Here is a 17,769-nt window from a genome sequence, read left to right as displayed (position 1 = left end):
AACCTCTAAATGAAATTTAGCATTTCTCTCAGTTACTAATAAAGACAGTGAATCCCAATAATAGTAATCGTACTTGCGACTTTGTTGCCAATAAAATTTATGGTATTTTCATATCACACAATGATCATTGGACTCTTAGAATATCTATGCTCATAACTACTTTCAAATTATGGTAGTTATTAAACTCACCAACAGATCTTTTTATTTAATGCAATAATAAAGAAATATGTTTTTCCGTTTAAATGAAGAAATGAGCCGGGTCGTCTGGTTTGAGGCCTGCAGCTTGAGCCGGTCTCATGCTGCCCCTTGGGCTCTCAAGCTGGCTTTGTTTTCAGCCTCAGTTTCTGGATTCCCCACTTTGAAGTCTCCGAGTTTCTCTTGGGGTGTCTGTTGCAGGTTCTCATCCACCAGACTCCTGGGAGGCCTTCCCTTTGCTCCAGGGGCTGGTTCCCCTCCTCGCAGTCCTGTCTCTTCTGCACTGGAAATTCCTCAAAGATTTTTTTTTTTAAAGATTTTATTTATTTATTTATTTGACAGACAGAGATCACAAGTAGGCAGAGAGGCAGGCAGAGAGAGAGGAGGAAGCAGTCCTCCTGCTGAGTAGAGAGCCTGACGAGGGGCTTGATCCCAGGACTCTGGGATCATGACCTGAGCCGAAGGCAGAGGCTTTAACCCACTGAGCCACCCAGGCGCCCCTCCTCAAAGATTTTTGCTTATTAATAACCCTTCTCTCTTGTCATGTGCTAATGTAGTTTGTTTTTGCTATTTTAATATTTCTTGGATTATTTCAAAGGGATGTGGAAGGGGGGCAGCTAAACATGAGAGTTCAGGTCTCTGCCATGAAACTGAGCTGGTGGCTGCTGCTTTCACTGTAGTGGAGTTTACATGCCGTAAAATTCACCCATTCCAAGTGTTTAATTCTGTAACTTCTGGTGAATTTACAGAGCTGTGGGACTGTCACGATGACCCAGTTTTAGATCTTTTCCGTCACCTCAGAAAAATCCCTTGTGCCCGTTTGCAGACCGGTCGGCTGCCTCCACCCCCAGCCAACCACTGATATGCTCTTGTCTCTATGAATTTGCCTTTTTTGGACATTTCATAAAAATGGCACCCTACAGTACAGTGTTTTGGGTCTGGCCTCTTTCACTTGGCATCATGTTTTTGAGGTTTATACATGTTCCGGTTTCTCTCAGGACTTCATTTCTTTATTGCTGGGTCCTCTTCCCCCGTGTGCCTCTGTCACATTGCTGACCCGCTCAGCAGAGCGTTCAGATGTTTCCAGCTTTTGGCTCTGATGAATCATTCATGTGCGTGTCTTTGTGTGGACATAGGCTTTCATTTCTTTCAAGGTAGCTACCTAGGAGTAGAATTGCTGGTCATTTGGTAAGTGTACTTTAATTTTTTAAGAAAGTACCAAACTGCTTTCCAAAGGAGCTGGACCTCTCGCCCCCCCACCCCCCAGCAGCAGTGTACGCGGTGCTGCCTTTTCCGTGACCGCCGTCCTGGCGGGAGTGAGGCGGCAGCTCACCGTGGGTTGGATTTGCCTTTACCCGCGGCGTTTCCCTTCGTCCTACCGAGACCTTCTTTCAAAGGTCTCTTCCTGTTTTCGTGCAGCTGCCTTCCAGACCTGCCCCAGCCTCCGGCGCAGGGTCCCGGGTAACAGCGGGCACTGCTTCTCCGAGGACACCAGTGATTAACAAAGGAGTGTTTCCAGTCCGTCCCCTTGCCCTCATGGGCGGGGAGTTTGGACTCCGGAGGAAAAACTTAGCCGACCCGCGCTTTTTTTCCCCCTTTGCTTTCTTAGTACAAAAAGGATCGAGCATTCAGAAAGGCTGAGAGAGCAGGGCAGTGACCTTTTGTCAGTGGAGGTCGGTTGTCGGCGTTGTGACGTGGTCGCCTTATCTCGACTGCGGCGTGTTTTGGGGATTGATTTGAAATGAAGTCGCAAGCTCACTTCAGCTCCGAATTCTGCCCCGTGTTCCCCAGATAGACTCGCTCCTACTTAATCTTCCCACTGTTGCTCTCATGCCCCAGAAAATGAATGGTAATTCAGTATCCTCTGAAATGTCCATATCCGGTGGTCCCCAGTTGGCCCCCAAATGTCATTTATAGCTCAGACTGGTTCCTCTCAGTGCCTGGGGGAAGGAAGGAGGGAGGGTGGACGGCTCACAGGCTGTCGCCGAGGAGAACGCGGCTGACGGAAGCCGGCAGAGTGATTGTGAGGGGATGGCCATCATGGCTTTGGAGCCGTGCGCTGCCGGAGCCTCTGGCGCTCTGGCGTTCCTTCTCAGGTGTTTGACGCTGTCCTTCTCGGGTGTTCGATGTTGCTCGCCATGGGCCCTCGTGGCTGAGGCTCTGGCAGCATCACAGGCAGGGTGGAGATCTTCTCTGTCTACCTCCAGACCATCTTCCCCGGGGGGCTTCAGGCGAGACCTTCCCTCCAGGGTGGGTCTTCTCTGACATCGTGGATCCGGCATATATTTCAGATGAAGCTCTTCACCTTCTACAGATCTGCTGTGCTGCCGGTGTCCCTTTCCTTGAGGACGGATGCACCATCCTTCTGGCACCTCAGGCCAGACACCAATAATCCTTAGCTTTTTCTCCTCTGTCCTTCTTCCCCATCAGTTTCTGCTCCCGCTGTCTCCCAGTCTGTCTCCTTCTCTCTGACTTCACTGTGACAACGTCACTTAGCACAGACGACCTTCAGCTCTGGCCTGGGTGATTGCAGTTGGCTTCCAGCTGGGCCTCCCACCTTCTCCTTTCCTTCCCCTGTTACATTCTCCCTGCTTTCCTGGTCATTTTCCTGCTGAAAAGCAGGTGGCAGTTCTGGAATGTTCAGTGCTATGATGAATGCTCTGTTAGGGGTGTGTACACCCTGGCATGAGAGCATCTGGATCTGGTTCGAGTGTTCTAGGGCACGATACTCAGAAGAAACGACGTTTGAACAGGGCTTTTGAATGATGATGGGATCAGGAAACAGCATGAGCGAAGGCACTAAAGCTCTCTGCGGTTCAGGTTCCTCACATGTAATATGGGCAGAAGAGGACCTGCCCAAGGCTGTTGTGAGGGTCAGTTGAGTTAATGTACGCCAAGTGCGTGGCACGTGGTGAGCACTGCACAAGTATCACCTTGCTCCTGATGAAGTGATCGAGTGCCTGGGGAAATGCAGTAAAATCCATTTGTCTTCTTTAACAGCTTTCATTTAAAACAAAGGTCAGGGGGCCTGGTGGCTCAGACGATTAAGAGTCTGCCTTCGGCTCAGGTCATGATCCTGGAGTCCTGGGATTGAGTCCCTCATTGGACTCCCCTCAGCGAGGAGCCTGCTTCTCCCTCTGCCTCCTCCTGCTTGTATGTGTTCTCTCTCTATCAAATAAATAAATAAAACAAAGGCTGTGTGGTACCTGGGGGGCTCAGTTGGTTAAGCCTCTGCCTTTGGCTCAGGATGATCCCAGGGTCGGACTAAGCCCTGCGTTAGGCTTCCTGCCTAGTGGGGGGGCCTGTTTCTCCTGCTGCCTGCTGCCCCCTGCTTGCGCTCTCTGTCTTTGCCAAATAAATGAATAAAATCTTCAAGAAAAGGTAAAGGTCTTCTTTATGGTCTTCTGTTTAAGCCTAGCACATGTTCCCTGCCACCCTCCCTGCCCCCAGTAGGATTAAGTTGAGTTTGAAACTGGTTTTCATGAGCCCCCTTGCCTTGCAGGACTTCTTCAGACAGGTTATGTCACCGGCAGAGGCTGCCCTGAAGCTCCCTGCGGCCCAGAGACTATGTACAAGAGGAATGGTCTGATGGCTAGCGTGTTGGTCACCTCTGCCACTCCACAGGTACAGGGGTTGTATCGGGACCATGGGTGGGAGTAGGGGGACTCCTTTCAGTGGACCCAGGCCCCAGCTAAGTTGTAGGCAGCAAGGAAGCAAGGCTCCATGAATACCACCATTCTTAGCACTCCGGAGGCCCTTGGCCACACCAGGCGTGAGATTTGGGAGGCAGTCAGCCCTGAGGATCAGTCCGTTTTCTGCAGTCGTTCTCTTCAAAGAAAAACAAACACCTGCCCAGTCCAGTTGTGGCAAGTGCCACATTCCATTTTGGTGGCAAGATGGGATCAGACCTTTCCCAAGAAAAGCTGCTGCTGATTATAAATAAGTCACACATTCCAGAATGAAGTCAGACAGAAGTGATTCCAACTGGCCCCATGTTCTTGTTTACCTTGCTCAGTAGGAGATGGCTGTAAGGACTGGTGGTCTGAGAGTGGCCTGGGCTAGGGCCCCTGCCCTGGGCTTTGAGGGGGTGTAGGGGTTTGTTTTCCAAATGCAGTGATGGAACGGAGACACGCAAGAGGAGCGGCTGTCATCAGGCCCAGGGATGCCACCTGGCTGAATGTGTACGCCTGGCCCCCATGACCACTGGCGAGGGAACGTGCAGTCCCTCTCAGCAGAGCTGGGCTTTTGAAATGATCCTGTGTGACCAGCTAGAAATTCACAGGAACCTATTCATATCTTACAAACCTTTAAAAAATTCCTTATTTTGATCTCTGCTTCTGAAAACAGACTTGTGAGTCCTTTTAAAATTCCCCACTGGTGCCAATACAGATTTAAATGAAGTTACTGCCTCATCGTCACCACCACCACTAGTGTATTTGGGGCAACACTGGATTAAATAAGGCCTCTTGTATGAGCGTGTGTGTCTGGGTCAGATGCAATGGGGTGTTACACGAAAGTTATAAAACCTGAAATCCTGGGAATGGACTGTTTGGTAACTGGAGGAAATCAGACTTCTGTTTTCATTTATAATCTATACTTCATCTAGAGGAAAATGTCTGTCTTTTCTGATCTCTCTGTGTGTATGTGTGTGCGTGTACACATACATGTAGACACGTGTGTATTGTGTGTGGGTGCAGATGTGTGTGTATCTGGAACGTGGTAAGTGCTCACAGCGTTGTCGAATGAGAGAACACGTATATAACGGAAGCGCTCAGTAAATTCTGGTGACTGACACCACACGCACATCCACCCCCGTGACTCAGCTGTCCTGTCTGCCAGGCCTGTGTCCTGTGTGTTCACACGTGACATCCCACCAGTCCTTACAGTAGCCCGAGCAGGTCTGTACTGTTGCTTCAGAAACTGAAGGCAAACTGGGGAAACTAAGGCAGGAAGAGGTGAATAAACTGGCTTAAATCGCACAGCTGGCCAGCAGTAGGGGAGATTCACAGTCAGGCCCCTGTGACACTCAAGCCAGCGCTCCCAACCGTGATGACACTAAATGGAGGAAAACCACCCTGTCACCTGAACTGCTTACTTTCTGGAAGGTGGGTGTGGCAATGCAGGTGATCGCCTGTTTGGAGCCTGTGCACAAGACCGAGGGGCAGAACAGACTGCCAGTTTCAAATGCATTCAAGACTCGTCTTTGTTACTTCTCAGAAGTTTAGCACAGATTCTCCTCAGGGGAGAATGTCCCATCATTCAGGGAACTTCTGAAATAGCCACAGCCAAGCCCGCCCAGGCCCCTTGAATCAGCGTCTCCTGGGGAGGGGGATTCTGCCCTCTGCTTTGTTAGCTTCACTGTATATAACCTGTACCACAGCACTGTGGGGGGCGGGTCGGGGGCGGCTGCCTATGGTGCCATTTTCTAGAGAGCTCTAAGACGGTCAGGTGAATAGCTTGTGCGAGGTCGGGCAGCCGCTGGCGTGGAGCTGGCGTTCCCACCAGGCATGGCTTCAGAGCTCTCAGCCACCATGGTGTGCTGCTTCTTCAGATCACCTTCAGCTTTTGGGTATAGCAGCCTCCTTCGTAAAACCTTTCAGTGACACAGGCCTACTGAAATCTTCAGGTCTGTGTTTCCGCTCTTCCTTTTAACCTCACATTCTTGGTTGTTGACTGTTGGTTTCCCTCACTGGCCTAAAAACACTCTAGTTTCCAGTAAGATTGCAAAGTTTTTCCAGATATATCCTTTTTGGAAAGAGTGAAATAAAGAAGAATTAATAAAAGCATGTTCTCTAAATCCCAGTCCAAGAATATTGAGGTTATTGGAAACCACAAAATCCCTCTTCACGGGTTGAGACGAATAAAACCGTTTATGAACAGGGCACAAGTTTTGGGTGGTAAGTTTGAATGGTTCCCCGAAGTAGAGTTTGATGAAATTAAATAAAAATTGAGGAGAAGGTATGTTCAACATTCTGGGATCCCCACAGGGTTGGGCTTCATAAAACTGGCCACATTTGGGGAGTTTTAATGTGCTCTTTTATGGGAGACCCCTTCTGTCCGTGCAGGGCTCACTGGGTTCACCTTAATAAGGGACCCTACTAAATATAACTTTCACACCCGTCTCCAAAGCCAGTTGGTTACCTCTCACCTCATCAGCAATCTGGTTTTTAAATTCCAAATGGCCCATATATGAAATAAGCCTTGAGAGCTAGTTTAACATTTTGTATAAGAATTTCTGCAGTGACTTCCAGAAAACAATAATAACAACAACAACAAAAAGGTGAAACTAGGTAACGTTTGAGAGACAGAACAAGACCGATGATTGCCTCAGGCCTCCTGAGCTATGAAGTCCCGTTCTCTCTAAAGGAAGAGTGGGCTCTGTCTTTTTACCCCACCAGCTACACAGCAGGCTGGAAGCAGTTGGGGGCCATGATCGAGGGTAGGCGAAACTAGGTTCACCTCCTGGCTCTCCGGTTTCCTGGCTGTGATACCTTGGGGACATGGCATTGCCTCTGCTTCCTTATCTGTAAAGTGGGAGTAAAAATAGCATGTACTCCATTCCTTCAAGAATTAAACAGGAGTGTGTGTATGAAGTGCCCAGCGCGGTGCCTGGAATGGGGTACAGCAGTGGGCAGCAGGAGCTTTTCCTTCGTGTGTGCGTCCTCGCTCTGGGCGTGGGAGGTAGCGAGTCTGCAGTGAGCCCGACTGCTCAGGTGGCACCCTCTCTCCCTGTTCTCCGCAGGGCAGCAGCAGCTCAGACTCTCTGGAGGGCCAGAGCTGCGACTATGCCAGCAAGAGCTACGATGCCGTTGTCTTCGATGTCTTGAAAGTGAGTCCCGAGGAGTTTGCTGTAAGTAACAGAACTGATGTGAGTGTCTGGGCACCAAAACAGGTTGCAACAGGGGCTAGTTAAAACCGGTTGGAAACGACCCATATGCCCAACCTTAGGGTCTGTGGGATATAATATTCTTTATGAAATACTAGGCAGCATTGAAAAGGATGCCATCAATCTCGAATTAACCACCTTGGAAGTCATGTGCAGTATATACGAATAGTCAGTGAAAGGGGCAAGTTACAGCACCATTAACAGAGAACAGTGCCATTTTTAAAAAGCACATGCAATGCACACATATTTATATTCGCAGAAGAAGAGGTCTAGATTTGGTGTTTATGTATTCATAGCTATCTGGATATAAATAGCCAAACATTATTTACTGTAACTTCTGGTTGTTGTAGGATTCCAATTAGTTGGAATTTAATTTTACTTCTGTTTGTTTCTTTTTGTTGGCCTTCTGCATTTTTTTTTTTAAGATTTTATGTATTTATTTGACACACAGAGAAAGGTCACAAGTAGGCAGAGAGGCAGGCAGAGAGAGAGGAGGAAGCAGGCTCCCTGCTGAGCAGAGAGCCCGATACGGGACTCGATCCCAGGACCCTGAGATCATGACCTGAGCCGAAGACAGAGGCTTTAACTCACTGAGCCACCCAGGCACCTTGCTTTCTGCATTTTCACGATGACTTTTCTATGATAAAAAATAGTATTTTGTAATAATACATTTTTTTAAAAACTGGTTTTTCTTCAGCCAGTGTGTTTCTGCCCGTCTGACTGAGGGCTGTTCCTTGTGGTGGAGATGCCAAGTTGGCTTCTCGTTTTGCAGTGACTCGGTTTCTTCCTTTTGTGCTGTGAAGGTAGAGGAGTCTTGCCTGTGGGGTGACCTGGAGCCTGACTGCAAGCACTGTCTTGGGGCTGTAATTCTCTGCTGTGCCTGCTTCCTCCCTGTCCCCTTTGCTGTAACAGGTTTAGTGCCCTCCAGGATACTGGGGGAGCTACAGGTCCGCGTCTCAGCCCTCTGCTGTTGCCGGCCCCCACATTTATTTTGTGCCGTGCTGGCATCACCTGGCATCACCTCCTTCAGCATAGCCAAGGGATCATCTAAAAACCCATGTAAAGCTCTCTAGCAACTGCCTCCTGTGAGAATGAGACCCTGTGTTCCTCCCAAGGCCTCCAGGGCCCCCTGTGGTCTGGCCAAGTCTCCTCTCCTGCCCCCATCTCTGTGCTTTGTGCTCCCCAGCTACACCTCTAACCCAGACTCACCCAGTGTCCCCCTGCCACAGGGCCCTGCGCTTCTCTTCCATCACTCCTACTGGCTCTTCTCCACGTGTCTCTGTCTCTGGCTTGGCCTAAAGTGGCAGCTCTCCATCACTCCTTTCCCTTATCCTGCTCCAGTTTCTTCATATTTCTTATTCCTACCCAACATAACATTATATAATATTTTTTTTTGTGATATATCTTCTCTGGAATAGAAACTCTTTAAGGACGGGAGCTTTATCTGACTTGTTCATTGCTTTTTCCCAGTGCCCCGAATGGTGCCTAGCTCTTAGTTGGTACTCAGTGAATACATGTAGACTGAAAGAACTCGGTCTTCAGAATGACCAGATGAAGCAGATTATTAGCTCCTGATTTTCTAATAAAGAAGTGAAGAATCTAAGAGATGATTATTATTATTATTTATTTATTTTTTATTTTTATTTTTTGCCTGGAACATATAGCCAGGTATGGGCAGAGCCAGGTCTAAAACCTTCACCTCCTGATTATTCACCTAATGCTGGATGGTAATATTAAGGGCAGCTCCCATTTTTGAACACCTGCCATGTCTAGTTTTTTTTTTCTTTTAAGACTTTGTCAGAGAGAGAGAGAGGGCACGTGCAAGCAGGGGGAGAAGCTGGCAGAGGGAGAAGCAGGCTCCCTGTTAAGCAGGAGCCCGATGTGGAACTCAATCCCAGGACCCTGAGAGCACAACCTGAGCTGAAGGCAGATGCTTAAGTGACTGAGCCACTCAGGCATCCCCCATGTCTGGGTCTTATGCTTAAGTGCTTTACATGCATTATGTAATCTACTTCTCACATCAGCCTGATAACTTAGGTGTATTTATTATTCCCAATACATTGATGAGCAGGTCAGTGCTTAAAGAGGAAAATCACTTCTTCATACAGAGAGTAAGTGGCACTGTCTATCTGGGATTTAAAACCAGGGCTGGCACTCTAGACCGGTACCATCCGACAGGAATACAATCTGAATCACATGTGCAACTTTAATTAATTAATTAATACAAATGTTAAAATTCCAGTATGGTTAACATATAGTGTTATATTAGTTTCAAGTGTATAATATGGTGATTCCACAGTTCCATATATTACTAAGGTCGTCGTGATAAGTATGCTCTTTAATCCCTTTCACCTGTTCCTCCCATGCCCCCAGCTACCTCGCCTCTGGTAACCATCAGTTTGTTCTCTATAGTTAAGAGTCTGTTTTATTTTTTATTTTTTAAAAGATTTTATTTATCTGAAAGAGAGAGAGTGAGTGAGAGACAGAGCATGGGGTGGGGGGAGGGTCAGAGGGAGAAGCAGGCTTTCCACTGAGCAAGGAGCCTGATGTGGGACTTGATCCTGAGACTCCAGGATCATGACCTGAGCAGAAGACAGTCGCCCAGCCAACTGAGCCACCCAAGTGCCCAAGAGTCTATTTTTTGCTTTGTCTCTTTTTTTCCTTTGTTCATTTGTTTTGCTTTTTAAATTCCACATATGAATGAAATCATATGGTATTTGTCTTCCTCTGACTGACTTATTTTCGCTTAGCATTATACCCTCTAGATCCATCGATGGTGTTGCAAATGGCAAGATTTTATTCTTTTTTATGGCTGTATCGTATTCCTTGTATATTTGTACCACATGTTCTTTATCCATTCATCTGTTAATGAACACTTGGGCTTTTTCTTTAATTTGGCTATTGTAAATAATGCTGCTATAAACATAGGGGTGCACATATTCTTTCCAATTACTATTTTCGTATTCTTTGGGTAAATGTCCAGTGGTGCGATTACTGGATTGTAGGGTAGTTCTATTTTTAATTTTTTGAGGACCCTCCATTGTCTTCCACAGTGGCTGCATGGAGTTTACATTCCCACCAACAGAGCAAGAGAGTTCCTTTTACTCCATATCCTCACCAACACTTGTCGTTCCTTGTGTTTTTGATTTTAGCCATTCTGACAGGTGTGAGCTGATATCTCCTTGTGGTTTGGATTTGTGTTTCCCTGATGATGAGTGATGTTGAGCATCTTTTCATATGTCTGTTGGCCATCTGGATGGTTTTTTTTGGGAGAAATGTCTGCTCCTCTCTGCTGCCTATTTTTAAATTGGATTATCTGGGGTTTTGGTGTTGAGTTATATCAGTTTTTTCTATATTTTGGATATAACCCTTTATGGGATATGTCATTTGCAAATATCTTCACCCATTCATTGGGTTGTCTTTTAGTTTTGATTTTTTGTTTTGTTTTATTTTATTTATTTATTTAATTTTGCTCTTAGAAGCTTTTTATTTTGTTATAGTCCCAATAGTTTATTTTTGTTTTTGTTTTCCCCTTGCCTCACAAGACTTACCTAGGAGAATGTTGCTGTGGCTGATGTCAGAGATCTACAGCTAGATTGCCATCCTTCTTCTTCCCAGTAGTCTGAAACTAAAGTAAAAAACAATGCTGGAACTTTATCAGTAGATCGTGGACAGCTTTCTAGGTCAACATGTGTAGATTTAATTTTCTATTTTTAAAGATTTTTTATTTTTTAAAGATTTATTTTATATTTTTAAAGTTTTTTTTTATTTTTTAAAGATTTATTTATTTTCTATTTTTAAAGGCTTTTTTATTTGATGCACAAATAAGGGGAGGGGCACAAGCTGGGGAGGAGCAGAGGGAGAGGGAGAGAAAATTCCAAACAGACTCCCCACTGAGCATGGAGCCCAGCTCATGGCTTGATCTCATGACCCTGAGATCTGAACCTGAGCTGAAATCAAGAGTCAGATGCTCTGGGGTGCCTGGGTGGTTCAGTCCATTAAGCATCTGCCTTCAGCTCAGGTCATGATCCCAGGGTCCTAGGATCGAGCCCCATGTTGGGCTCCTGCTTCTCCCTCTACCTGCTGTTCCCCCTGCTTATACACTGTCTCTCTTTGTCAGATAAATAAATAAAATCTTAAAAAAAAAAAAAAAAAGAGAGACAATTAACCGACTGAACCCCTCAGGAGCCCCTTTAATTCACTATTTTTAATAGCTGCATAATACTCCAGAATCTGGATATATTTTCTTATATATTCCATATGTATTTTTTTTCATGGTCTCTTATATTGTTTATTCTCTTATATTATTTTCCTCATGGTCTCTTATATTGCTTCCAGATTTTTACTACTGCAGATAATGGTGCAGTGAACATTTAATTTTCTATCTGCATCTAAATGTAGATCTATATATAGTTTCCTTGTATTCCAGTGCTCTGCTTTCTGTAGATGTAGGGATTATTGTTCAATAGTATGCTCATTTCACTTTTTAGGAGATAATATCTAAATGCAATGCTTGATTTTGGATCAAGAAAAAATTGTTATAAAAAAGTTTTGGGATATTTAGCAAATTTTGAATGTGGAGTGTACTATTAGATGTTACTAATAGTAACATTAGTTATTATGTTATTATTAGATGTTAGATGTTACTATTAGATGTTACTATTGTAGCAATGTAAGTTTCCTGAATGTAATAATTTTATCATTATGTAAGAGCATGTTCTTGTTCTTGGGAAATAATATGCTGAAAGGTTTAGGAGTGAAGAGTCATGATATCTGCATTTTCTTCTTGAGTGGTTCTGAAAAAAATGTGTATGTATAATTACATACATGGAGATAAAGCCAGTGAGGCAAGATGTTAATTAGTGAAGCTAGGTGGAAGGTTATAGAATCCATCATTCTATTCCTGCAACTTTTTATAAGTTTGGCTTTTCAAAAAAAACTTTTTGAATGGTTTACTGCCAGATTGCTTTCCAAAAAGAACAGAGCAGTCCCTAGTCCTGTCGCTCCTGACGGTGCCGATGGAGGACAAATGGCATCTTCCTGTTTAATTTGCATTTCCTTGACTACGATTCTAAATTTGCCAGACACATGGTTCCTGTGGCTCTAGGAGTAGAAGTAGGAATATATATCTCTGGAGCTGATTGCCTTTTGTTCCGTGAGCCCTCCTGGTCAGGCGTTGGTGGAGTGATCTCTAAATGCAAATTTAAAGATATTTTTTGTTATAAAATATGCCACTAATTTGCCAACAGCTTCCCTTGTTTGCTTATTTGGGGGTTTGAGAGCCTTTATATAAGGTTGTGGCTGGGAAAAGGGAATTTAGTCACCAGTGTTAGAGAAACACTACTCTCAACATATGCAGGAAACATTTTTTTTGTTTCCTTTTTGGTTGTGTAGCTTTCATTTACCTACACAGAACCACGTCTTTCTTTAGGGCCACGTTGTGAAGTGCTTCAGTAGTTCTCTCCCTTCTGAAGTCTTCACCTCAGCAGAAGTGTTTTGTAGTATGTGGAGATTAGCCATTTCCCTAAAAAGCCTGAATTTTTAGGGGGCCCCGGATAAGAAAGAAGGAGGTGGGGGAAGAAGTTAGGATTAAGGAAGGCATCTCCAGCATGACTAGCTTCACTGGGCGTCCTGTAGTAAAGCTTTATTTCCCAGTGGAAGGAGAAACCATTGAGAGACGTGCTCGTGAGTGCGCTCCTCAGCCCAAGCACGGGTGCCTCGCTGTGGTGGGTTTCGGTCATTCATTCCTTCACTCACTTGTTGCTTTTGTTTAAATTCCAGTTAGTTACCATACAGTGGAGTGTTAGTGTCAGGTGTACGATGTAGAGATTTAACACTTCCATACAACTCATCGTGACAAGTGCTGCTGGTACACAAGATGGCTGCATTTCTGTGGGGGCTGCACCACACCCCTCGGAAATGCCCTTTCTCTCCAGGGAGCCGGGGCCTCTCCCCTGCAGTCATGGTCATCTCCTGAGGCCGAGAGCTGCTATGAAGGGAGATGGGACCTAACTTCCCTCAAGCTCCTACTCCTACCCACACCCTCCCTTCTGGTAAAACTGCCTGCTTTGGAGTGCCTACACTTCCTGGGAAGGACTGCTCGTCAGCAACCTCTCCATGTGTGTTTGGCTTTGTAGTAAAATGTCATGAAATTTATAATCTGGTGATTTTACCTATGTATTGACATATTCTTGTTCTGGACTTTGAATCTTTTTGGTCAGAATTGAAAGGATAGAAGTGGGAAAGTCTTCTGAAAACCCTCAGATTGTGTGTTTGGAACCAGCCAGTCTATTTTAAGTTTGGAGACCTCTCTTGTTGTTTATTTTATTTTATTTATTTATTTTTTTAAAAAGATTTTATTTATTTATTTGACAGAGAGAAATCACAAGCAGATGGAGAGGCAGGCAGAGAGAGAGAGAGAGAGGGAAGCAGGCTCCCTGCTGAGCAGAGAGCCCGACGCGGGACTCGATCCCAGGACCCTGAGATCATGACCCGAGCCGAAGGCAGCGGCTTAACCCACTGAGCCACCCAGGCGCCCCTTATTTTAATTTTTTTTTAAAGGTTTTATTTCTTTATTTGACAGAGAGAGATCACAAGTAGGCAGAGAGGCAGGCAGAGAGAGAGGGAGGAAGCAGGCTCCCTGCCGACCAGAGAGCCTGATGCAGGGCTCGATCCCAGGACCCTGAGACCATGACCTGAGCCGAAGGCAGAGGCTTTAACCCACCGAGCCACACAGGCGCCCCATTTATTTTGAATAAAACACCTGAATACGTATTCTGACTTAGGGGCTGAGCAGGGATTTAGGATACTCAAAACTTGGACCATCGCAAAAAAAATGTGAAATGTAAAGCCACTATTTTAATAAACCATTTGGAACTTCAGTAGCTAACCCTAGAAGTGATGGCAGGATGGAGAGGAAGTTTTCTCATTTTCACATTAGCAGACTTTTGGTTCTTGTTGTAAATGACATTGCAAACATCCTGCTAGTTCTCCCGGATAGGGAGTAAACTTGAACCATGGCAGAGATTTCCAAGGCCTTCTGAGCTTTCGGCGTGAATCTCCTGTTTTCACAAGGCCTTTCTGTTCCCCAGGATGGCAGAATTAATCCAAATGTGAGGGGGCTTGGCTAGCAATCTCCATGGGTCTGGCAGGAGAAATGCCCGTGTGTTTGCACTGCCTGGGGCATAGCTCTGGGCCAGACACCAGACCTGCAGGCCTCCTGGCCTTAGTTGTCCCTTGACGCCCACCAGATCCACCTTGTGATGATGTCCACTGCCTCCTTTGCCACTGGGGGTTAGACCCAGAGGTAGAAGGGCTCAGTTTCCAAGTGCTTCTTTATTCCTGGTGCCTCTGCTGTCTCTCTGCTGAGCTTCTGTTAGTGGCAGCGCTGGCCCCTTAGAGGGGACGAAGAGGCTGTCCACAGAAGCACCTGCTTATTTCCCTCTTCTGCTCAGCCCTGACGATAGTATGCTTTGGCCTGCATCCTGTGCTGTTCGGGAATCCAGTGGTCTTGGACCACCTCTAAATTAGCCAAAAGGCGACCACAATTCTGCACCTGAGCCCTGGATTGTGGTTACACTTGACGTACTGTGTGTGTTGCCATTTTCCTAATGTAGTCTTGAAATGAGGCTTTTTTCATGACTATTTGTTGACTTAAGTAAGAGCCTCCTTTAAGAGCAACTTTGATGCTTGAATATTCAAACAAATTAACAGTTCCCTTATTTCATATATTGGTCAGGAACCGTAAGTTCACATGCCAATATGTGAGCCCATCTGTGTGACTTCACATATATATGATGTAGAAGTATGAATACAGAAACACACATGTGCACACAGTTGACCCCTGAGCACAGGTTTGGACTGTGTGGGTCCACTTATATACAGATTTTTTTTTATAAGTACAGTACTGTAAATGCATTTTCCCTTCCTTATGTATTTCTTAATATTTGCCTTTCTCTAGCTTACGTTTTTGTAAGATTACAGTTTATAATTCATCTGACATACAAAATGTGTCACTCAACTGTTGATGTTAGCAGTAAGGCTTCTGGTTAACAGTCGGCTGTTAGTAGTTAAGTTTTTGGGAAGTCAAAAGTTATATTCAGACTTTATTTTATTTTTTTAAAGATTTATTTATGTTACAGAGCCAGAGTATGTGAGTATGGAGGGTCAGAGGGAGAGGAGTAGAGAGAGAGAAGCAGACTCTGTGCTGAGCACAGAGCCTGACATAGGGCTTGATCTCACAACCCTGAGATCATGACCTGATCCGAAATCAAGAATCAGTTGCTTAACTGTCTGAGCCACTCAGGCATCCTGAGAAGCAGATTTTAGACCATGGAGGGTTGGCATCCCTAATCCCCATGTTGTTCAAGGGTCCACAGTATATAGATAATCTTTGTGAAAACTCAAGATAGGAGGCGCAGAATGCCTGGCACCTGACAGGTAATCTGTCTTTCTGTCTCTCTCTCTGCATATATGTATGTGCACAGATGCACACGCTCTTATGCGTGTATATATGTGTGTATACACACACACATGCATATCTAGAGAGCACCTGTCAGATGCCAGGCATTCTGTACTTCTGCTCTTGAATTTTCCCAGGGATCCTATAAGACAGGGATAACTGTCATCATTTCCTAGATGTGGCACCTGAGACTAGGAGAGGTTAAACCACGTGTCAAAGAACATACTCGTGTTAAGCAGTGATATCCAGACACGCACTCAAGCCCTGGTGATGTCAGAGCCCCTGTTCGTTCCACTGCATCACAGCAACCCCTTTGACCTGTGGGCCATGAGCAGGGTGTCTGCTTGAGTTAGGAGGCATCCAAATGCCCTTGGCTCTCCTTTGCCTATCACAGACATGTCTATTAACTCACACCGGGCATCCCAGGTGACATACAGAGATGGGTAGATCATGGGCCGTCAGCTCAGTGCACACCTTGCCGGGAAAAGATTGTCAGCAATGGTGCTTTCTCTTACTGTTGCATGATGAGCAGCTAACAGTGGGAACAGCCTTTAACTAGATGTGTATTTTCTGTATTTACAACATTAGTGCTTCGCAAGCTAGCTGTGGTTTTTTTCATTTCCCATCTGTTGAGGACAGATATTTTAAAAAAAAGTTAAATTAAAAAAAAAAAAAAAAAACGTTGTGGCAATTTGTTATAAAAGTTCCCAAATGCTTGTTCTCAAATTCTGTAGTTATCTCATTGTGGGCTGGCTGGAATAAATAGTTTGCGGTCGAGCACTGGTCCAAGGGTGCATCTCGAGTAACACTCTACTGTATAATTTAGAGGAGGCTTAGACTTCAGAAGAAATGTACAATTTCTATAAGCCACAGTTTCTTTAAAATTTAAATTTAGAGTAATAGATAGTGTCTCTGTTTAGCATTCTATTTAATATTGTGTCTATAATTTTTTTTAATTACAAAAGTAATTCATGCTTGAAACAGAAACTCAAATAGGACAAAAATATCCAAACTAAAAACGTTCCCCTTAATCTCCGTCCCACCCTCCAAATGACTGTCATCCATTCTCAGATTGGGAGTTTGTCTCATATTAAAGAAAGAGGGGTGTGGGGTGAGGGCTTATGAGGGGGGAGGGATGGGAGAGGCATTTTAGAAACTTTTTATTCTATTCTTTCTTGATTTTTATTTCAAGGGAGAGTGTGTTATTACTCCGTGTGGATTCAAATTTATCTTTGATTTCCAGCATATTCTAACGCTGATTCTCTTTTGTTGCAGAGCCAGATCACGTTAATGGACATACCTGTGTTTAAAGCCATCCAGCCGGAGGTCTGTACTTTGTCCTTCAAATTGTTCTAAACACTGTGGCTGGGAAGGGGAAATTTAGTCAGCCAAGTTTGAACGACTCTTGGTTTCTCTCTTGAAGTCTCTATAAACACATTGTTGATTTAAGTCCGTATTAAAGAGTGCATCCAGGAGCTTCTCATTCTTGAAGGTGCTCATTCTTTGAGCCCGGTGATTGGGTTCTGCAGAGAATGTCAGTGGGTCTGGTCCATTCTGGCAGGGCTAGAGGCAGGTGGTGCCTAAGGCCTCCAAGCCTGAGCCAGGCTCTCCCGCACTGATTCCGTTTCCCAGGCTCCTCCCATCGAGAATGGTCGCTGTTGAGAATGGGATGTGAGGGAATGTTTTCCTGGAGAGCTTTCTTTTTGTTGATCCCAAATTCTGGTGGTTGCCTTGTTTCTGATTTTGAAACCAGTTGCCACAGCAAAACATACACATATTTACATTAAGAGCATATGTACATTTTTAGAAACAGCATATTCAATAGAGAGAAAAAAGTTGGTTTTGGTCTTTAAAAATATCCTGGAAATGTTTAGTAGTTGATAACAAGGCTTTAGAGTTGTTTTAGTTAGGGTTCCTTTTTGTTGTTGTTGGCAAGTAATAGAAATCCATTTCAAAGTAGCTGAATAGGCAGAAGAGGAGTTTATCATGGGGATAAAGGGACACTTTATGGAATCCCTGAGCATGGAGTTCAGGCAGCTGGAGAGCCACTGAGACGTAAGCTGTCTCTGCCTCTTGCCTCTGCTTTGTCTTCTCTTTGCTTTCTTGCCTTCTTTCCTGTCTGTTCACATGGTCCAACCTGGTGCTCTGAGGGGCTTGCATTTACATGATCCTTCTTTAGGCCACCTTGCAGACTTGAGACCAGCAGCTCTCAGTCCAGCCCGGCGGA

At 45.1% G+C, this 17,769-nt stretch overlaps 1 protein-coding gene across 12 annotated transcripts in view; it reads left to right on the top strand.

The window, feature by feature from the left end:
• Positions 1–17,769, top strand: part of RALGPS1 (Ral GEF with PH domain and SH3 binding motif 1) — a 272,513-nt gene that overhangs the window by 44,988 nt on the left and 209,756 nt on the right. For 11 of the 12 annotated variants that reach the window (XM_059143177.1, XM_059143178.1, XM_059143182.1 and 8 more), the window contains 3 exons: positions 3,698–3,819; positions 6,938–7,045; positions 16,818–16,868. In XM_059143177.1, the coding sequence (XP_058999160.1) occupies positions 3,763–3,819; positions 6,938–7,045; positions 16,818–16,868 (216 nt within the window). In that variant the 5' untranslated portion in view covers positions 3,698–3,762. The remainder of the gene's footprint in view (positions 1–3,697; positions 3,820–6,937; positions 7,046–16,817; positions 16,869–17,769) is intronic. The other variant, XM_059143180.1, reaches the window with a different exon arrangement.

Source organism: Mustela lutreola, chromosome 12 (assembly GCF_030435805.1).
Source record: "Mustela lutreola isolate mMusLut2 chromosome 12, mMusLut2.pri, whole genome shotgun sequence".
NCBI lineage: Eukaryota > Metazoa > Chordata > Mammalia > Carnivora > Mustelidae > Mustela > Mustela lutreola.
This window is presented reverse-complemented; position numbering and strand designations above follow the sequence as displayed.